This window comes from Bison bison, unplaced genomic scaffold (assembly GCF_000754665.1).
Source record: "Bison bison bison isolate TAMUID 2011002044 unplaced genomic scaffold, Bison_UMD1.0 scf7180017864042, whole genome shotgun sequence".
NCBI lineage: Eukaryota > Metazoa > Chordata > Mammalia > Artiodactyla > Bovidae > Bison > Bison bison.
Genome location: NW_011494614.1, coordinates 1,301,991 through 1,309,286, shown reverse-complemented (window position 1 = coordinate 1,309,286; position 7,296 = coordinate 1,301,991). Strand labels below are relative to the sequence as shown.

At 38.0% G+C, this 7,296-nt stretch overlaps 2 protein-coding genes across 9 annotated transcripts in view; one reads left to right on the top strand and one right to left on the bottom strand.

Moving 5' to 3' along the window:
* Window positions 1-7,296, bottom strand: part of MED12L (mediator complex subunit 12-like) — a 368,195-nt gene that overhangs the window by 73,511 nt on the left and 287,388 nt on the right. For all 8 annotated transcript variants that reach the window (XM_010835383.1, XM_010835387.1, XM_010835384.1 and 5 more), the window contains 3 exons: window positions 4,632-4,750; window positions 3,857-4,000; window positions 2,868-3,031 (listed from right to left, as the gene is read on the bottom strand). In XM_010835383.1, the coding sequence (XP_010833685.1) occupies window positions 2,868-3,031; window positions 3,857-4,000; window positions 4,632-4,750 (427 nt within the window). The remainder of the gene's footprint in view (window positions 1-2,867; window positions 3,032-3,856; window positions 4,001-4,631; window positions 4,751-7,296) is intronic.
* The window catches only part of P2RY12 (purinergic receptor P2Y, G-protein coupled, 12), a 53,537-nt gene that overhangs the window by 29,950 nt on the left and 16,291 nt on the right, over window positions 1-7,296 (top strand). The window lies entirely within an intron of this gene.

Here is a 7,296-nt window from a genome sequence, read left to right as displayed (position 1 = left end):
GGCTGGCCCTGGGTTGCATGCACCTCCCAGGTCCAAGCCGCTCAGGTTCAGGCACTCAGGTAGTCCTCAGAGGCGCAGACTCAGTTGGGGCTGCGTTTTGTGCTCTTCCCAGGTCCGAGCAGCTCAGGTGATGAGGTGTTTGGCGAGCGCCAATGCTGCGACTTATCGCCTCCCCGCCACTTGGTTATCTGGGTGTAAAACCGGCGCACCTTCTCAGGCAGATGTTGACCGTCCAGACCCCCAACAAGTTTTAGTTAGCAAAGAAGCCAGTTTTATAGATAATGTCTCTCTGGGGCTGCGATTGCCCCCTTCCGGCTCTGGCTGCCTGTCACCGGAGGGGGAAGGTTTGCAGCCGGCTACCTCTGTTTAGTCCTTTGTTCCATGCGCCGGCTGGCGGTGTCTTAGGTTAGGGCTGGCTTTTCGCATGGTAGATATCCCACAGTCTGGTTTGCTAGCCCAAATTATTTCGCTCAGATAGTGCTCAGGGTATTCAGGCCAGATTCTTACTCTCAGGGATGCAGCCCGCGCCGCGCCTCCCTGCCCAGCCCCCGCTTGCTAATGGCGGATGCAGGCGTCTGTGCTGCTTCTCCGCTGGAGGAGTTACTGTAGGGCTCGCAATCTGCGAGTTTTAATTGTTTATTTATTTTTTCTCCCTGTTATGTTGTCCTCTGTGCTTCCAAAGCTCGGCACGGATTCGGCAGTGAGAAGGTTTCCTGGTGTTTGGAAACTTCTCTCTTTTTAAGACTCCCTTCCCGGGACTGAACTCCGTCCCTCCCTCTTTTGTCTCTTTTATTGTCTTTAATATTTTTTCCTACCTCCTTTCGAGGAGTTGGGTTGCTTTTCTGGGTGCCTGATGTCCTCTGCCGGCATTCAGAAGTTGTTTTGTGGAATTTACTCGACGTTTAAATGCTCTTTTGATGAATTTGTGGGGAAGAAAGTGTTTTCCCCGTCCTACTCCTCCGCCATCTTGGCGCCTTCCCCGTCAAACATGATTTTATAAACATTTAATAGAACACAAATTTAAAATATCAAAATAAATGATAATGACATAATTTCAAAATAAAGGGGGAAAAAAAGCACTTGTGACAAACTATTATTTTCATTTCATGACCAATTAGGGCATTTCCATTCGCAGTTTAAAAAGTATGATGTAAATCAAACAGCATGAATGAGCTGCATGAATGATTGCTAACTGTTTCAGCAATCTGGCGGATTTATTAGCTATGAGATGCTGGGTACAACACTTCACCAGCCACTCCAATTAACAGGCCTGAGTGTCAGTCTCTTGACTTGTAAAATGGTGCTAATTATTCAACTCCACAGGGTAGTTGAGGGCTGTAAAATAGTTCTCTATTTTCTGGATTCTAAGGCAGCTATTTTCTTACATTTAAGAATATCAGGGATGTTTCAGATGCCACTTAGTAATAATCTAAGTGTTTATTATCTGTGGCTTTTCTCTCATATGAAGAGAAAACTTACAGTTCATCAAGGCTAAAATATTTAACTGGCTCAACAGAGAAAAAAAATTCTGCTGACTCTGGTCACAGAGAAAAAACTGAAGAAAGAGGCCAGAAGAGGAGAGACAAACTTGAAGGAAAGATTAAGAAGATATTAAATGAGGTGTCTTCAAATAATAAGATAGTATTTGCTAGGTGAGGAGGGCTGCAAATAGAGAAGAGGCACAGAAATACTTGTATCAAGTTCAATGTCAGCAAAAGTCTAAAAGCAAAAATTCTACTTAAGCCAAAACTCTAGTCAAAAATGTACTTCAACTTTAAAGTAAAAATGTTTCATCTTGGGAAATGCAGTTAAAGAAAAGCACATGTAGTTAGGAGACAGCCTCTTATATGAACTGAATGTAACAATAATTGGATTTACTTTGTTCTGGTTTTTTTTTTTACTTATATGGTTATTACAGAAACATCTTTAAGACGTCAAAGAATAGTTAAAAATTTAAAAACCTATGTGTAGAATTAATGTGGTAGCATTTCCTTTTCCCTCCAAAAGCTGCTGTTAAATAGATGCCACTCTAGAATAGATAGATGACATGTGCTGGATTACCCAAAAAAAGCACGGTGAAACCAAAGAACTCCATGTTTGTCTTTTGAGCCCAGGAGGAAAAACGGAAGAAAAAGAAAAAGAGGTTGCCTTTCTTTTACATATACATAAAGCCCAGAGAAAGAAGTCTGTAGTGGACAAAAAAGAGCTCAGAATAAGTGTTTTGACAGCTCATTATACTTCTCTGGTCCCATTAATTTTAGCCCCTAATGGTAGTGATGTAATGACTTAGCCCAACTTCTCCAGTGGTAGAAGAGAAAACCTTAGCCTACAATTCATCCAAACCGAAAAAGACTAAGAATCAAAAAGTCATTTATGCTAGATTAACTCATCAAAATTTTCCTTTAATTTATAAAAGAAATGAAATTGAAAATTAAATCTGTAAGATGGTATGTATTCAAAGCTTATTTGGAGTTGGATTCTCCAAATAGAAACTGAAATTACATGAACAAAGAAGCAACCACATATTCACCAATAATAATAATAATTCAGGATTCTGGTCAATAGAGATGACAGTAACTAGGGAGAGAGAAGTAGGCAGGCAGGCTTTCTATGCTTTTATCATCGTTCTGTTAAACGCTTCCTGGAACAAGCATTCTTTAACTATGCATCTTTTTATGGAACAAACAGTACTATTTTTCCTTTAAAGACATTATAAAACTTTATCACAAATACACATTCCGTCTTTAAATCTGTGAACAGGTTATATAGGAAGGCCTTTGTTCTTCTTTCAAACTTTATATTAAGTTATTATTTTAAAATAAAGCTTCTTAAAAAAAGCCACATTACACATTTTAGGATATACCAACCCTTCAAACACCTGGGCTGTCTGATCGGGATTCAGGATCAGACAACTGTGGTAACGCCTGAGAACAGCCACGATGCAGACACACAGTCCTGTCGTGTAGCTTCCTGCCAGGCTGGAGGACTTCAGGAGCAGTTCTGCCTCCACAACACTCAGTTCGTTCAGGAGCTGCAAAAGGCAAAACGATCGAATAAACATGTAGCTGCCAGAACAAATAGGAAACAACATTAATTTTTACACACTCTGGATATACTGAGTCATCCTAAAACTGCTTGATCTCCTTTCTTGTTCTGCCGCAGGATTATATACATATAAAACCACCAATGCAGTATCTCAGGCAATTAAATGGCTTTTACTTTTAATCCTTTATCAAAATTATACTTTTCCTTCTGCCTGGGCATCATGGTCCATGCCATGAAGAGGGATTCAATACTGAAATAGTTGCCAAAATTGTATGGTGGTCCAAAGTTCTGGACTGGATAATTTCAGGAAAAAACACCCCTAGCCTCTTGATTTTTTTCCATTTACACGTCATGTTCAATAAATGGAAATTATTCATCAGTATTTTCTTATTATTAACAAAGCTAACACCTCCAACAGAATAAGTAAAAGATATGTTTTATTTCTATTCACTAACAATATATACTAACAAAAGAACTCAAGTATGTGTACATGAAAAATAGTGGAACAAATCAATGTTTCATATTTTTTGTTCTTACATTAAATATACTCTATTATAAACAGCAAACAAATTTTCACCTTTCCCTAAGCAAAACAACAGAAGACAAATAAGAAATACAGTCAAAACTCTCACTTTTTTACTATTATATTTTAACACCAATTATATTTAATTGAAAATTATGGACATAGCTGCTAGTTAGATACTGTTGACTCAGAATGTCTCAACTGTACAGAACTGCACGGGGTGGCTCACTGTAAACTGGACAATGCCTAGTAGGTTTGCTTTGCTAAAAGGCAGGATGCCTTTGATACCTGTATTGCGAAGTCAATGAGTCCATTAATATTAAGTGCTGGCTCCATGAGATCAAAGATGAGCTGAATGTGGTGAGCCAATGGGAGATGGTATGATGTTCCTGATGCAAAGCTTGTGATTTGTTCTAGCACATTGTTAGAAATCTACGTGAAAAAAGTGAAAGTAATTAGAAGACCAATATCCCAAATAACTTTTATGTATTATTTTAATTTTGGGAGGTAAGAAATGTGAATTTATACATGATTCCACTTAGAAGTTGAAACATATTTTTACAGAAAAGAAAATCAGTACAAATCAAATAATATCCTTAAAACAAATATAATCTGAAGAAATAAGACAAGTTGTCATTACGATTTTGACCTAAGTCTCCTAAAGGTAGATATATAAATGCTTAATTAATTTCCAGATATCCCTTTGACTACCTATGGATTTGGTTTCTTCCCAATTGCAAAGTACTTTGTTTCAGTCATCAACAGACTTCTCCCTTATCAATCAGCAATGCAGGACACAAAATGTAATAATGTAAGTATTACATTAGAGATTACTTTATGTAGTGCTGATTGTTATCACAAGGTAAAAGTATTTCTGGATAAAAATTAATCCTCTGAGAAAAGTAAACTGACACTTGAAACTGAACTACTCAACAGTTTTAAGACACCTCCAAATAGGTTTTAAAAATGCATTTATAAAACAAGGAAGGCTGAAGACACATATTGCACAAAAGAGATTTCAGGAACTATCCCAGCTCCATAATAAATCAGCTTTAATGGCTACCTGAGATGTCACTTGATGCTGATCAAAATATGAAAGGAGTTGAAGTTTTGTGAACACAGTCTCCAGGGTCGGAAATGCTTCCTGTTTGCTCTTCCTGGCTTTCTGTCCTTCATCTCCAACTAAACAAACACATAGTAGATACATTATTTTTCATTTAATTGAAGCTCTTGACCTTTTTCAGAGATACTTTTTTACTGAACTATAACACACATACGGAAAAGGGTACAGACTCACTGAATTTCTACAAAAGAAATTAATTCATGTAATGAAACTCAAATAACAAAATCACATACCAAAACCCTAGAAGCCCTCTCAGGTTCCCTGCAGTCACTTCCCCGCCCCAGAGAACCAAGAGCCTGCCCTCTAATGGCTCAGATTAGTGTTGCTCACTTTATACAAATGGAATCATATGATATATACTTTTATATCTGTCATCTTTCACTCAGTAGTATTCTTCTGAGATTGATCCATATTGATGAGGTAATTCTAATTATTTTCTAAACATTAACCATTCTCATTTATGTAATATACTTAAATTTTGGCTATTAATGAGAAATGATAGTTGCTCAGTCATGTCTGACTCTTCGCGACCGCAGCCCTAGCCCCACCAAGCTTTTCTCTCCATGTAATTCTCCAGATAAGAATACTGGATGAGTTGCCATTCCCTTCTCCAGGATTAATGAGAAATCCCTCCTTAAATATTTCTTACTCATTGACTTTTAAAATATGATATCAACATTGAATGGGGAAAAAAATCACCTAGGCTCAAATGAATATAACAGAAAACTCCACTGCCATCTTGTAAGGAGACTGTCTAACAATGTAGTGTATAAAAAGGGAAATCTACACAATTCTTAACTTTTTAGGGGACAGGAAAGAACTAAATCTGTCCACATTACTAAAAAAGTGATAACTTTATCAATTTAACATAGAGAAGTTTGCAAAAATTAAAAGTAAGAAATACTATGAATTACAATTCTCTTGTAATTGACAGCTCTGAGGATAAGACCCAGAAATAATTAGGTCCTATTTTAAAACATTTTTTAATATATGTACTTACAAACACAAATCTAAAACCAAGAAAATGCTGTACTGTATGATCTCAGGTTCTCTTCCAACACTATGATTCTAAGTAGTCAAATGCTACTGAAACAAAAGCCTCCTCACACATCATCTTACATGGGAAAGTTTAATTTCAGGGAACAAAGGTCGTTTTACAGATTTTTGTATTTAAGAAAGATTACACTAAACTAAACCATGACACCATTCAGGTATGACCTAAATCAAATCCCTTATGACTATACAGTGGAAGTGAGAAACAGATTTAAGGGCCTAGATCTGACAGACAGAGGGCCTGATGAACTATGGACAGAGGCTCATGACATTGTACAGGAGACAGGAATCAAAACCATCAAGAAAAAGACTATCAAGACCCAATAAAAAAAGAACTGCAAAAAAGCAAAATGGCTGTCTGAGGAGGCCTTACTAGCTGTGAAAAGAAGGGAAGTGAAAAGCAAAGGAGAAAAGGAAGGATATACCCATTTGAATGCAGGGTTCCAAAGAATAGCAAGGAGAGATAAGAAAGCCTTCCTCAGTGATCAATGCAAAGAAATAGAGGAAAACAATAGAATGGGAAAGACTAGAAATCTCTTCAAGATAATTAGAGATACCAAGGGAACATTTCATGCAAAGATGGGCACAATAAAGGACAGAAATGGTATGGACCTAACAGAAGCAGAAGATATTAAGAAGAGATGGCAAGAATACACAGAAGAACTGTACAAAAAAGATCTTCATGACCCAGATAATCATGACGGTGTGATCACTGACCTAGAGCCAGACATGCTGGAATGAGAAGTGAAGTGGGCGTTAGGAAGCATCACTACGAACAAAGCTAGTGGAGGTTATGGAATTCTAGTGGAGCTATTTCAAAACCTGGAAGATGATGCTGTGAAAGTGCTGCACTCAATATGCCAGCAAATTTGGAAAACTCAGCAGTGGCCACAGGACTGGAAAAGGTCAGTTTTCATTCCAATCCCAAAGAAAGGCAATGCCAAAGAATGCTCAAACTACTGCACAATTGCACTCATCTCACACGCTAGTAAAGTAATGCTAAAAATTCTCCAAGCCAGGCTTCGGCAATACGTGAACCATGAAATTCCAGATGTTCAAGCTGGTTTTAGAAAAGGCAGAGGAACCAGAGATCAAATTGCCAGCATCTGCTGGATCATGGAAAAAGCAAGAGAGTTCCAGAAAAACATCTATTTCTGCTTTATTGAGTATGCCAAAGCCTTTGACTGTGTGGATCACAATAAACTGTGGAAAATTCTGAAAGAGATGGGAATACCAGACCACCTGACCTGTCTCTTGAGAAACCTGTATTCAGGTCAGGAAGCAACAGTTAGAACTGGACATGGAACAACAGACGGGTTCCAAATAGGAAAAGGAGTACGTCAAGGCTGTATACTGTCACCCTGCTTATTTAACTTCTATGCAGAGTACATCATGAGAAACGCTGGGCTGGAGGAAGCACAAGCTAGAATCAAGTTTTCTGGGAGAAATATTAATGACCTCAGATATGCAGATGACACCACCCTTATGGCAGAAAGTGAAGAAGAACTAAAGAGCCTCTTGATGAAGGTGAAAGAGGAGAGTGAAAAAGTTG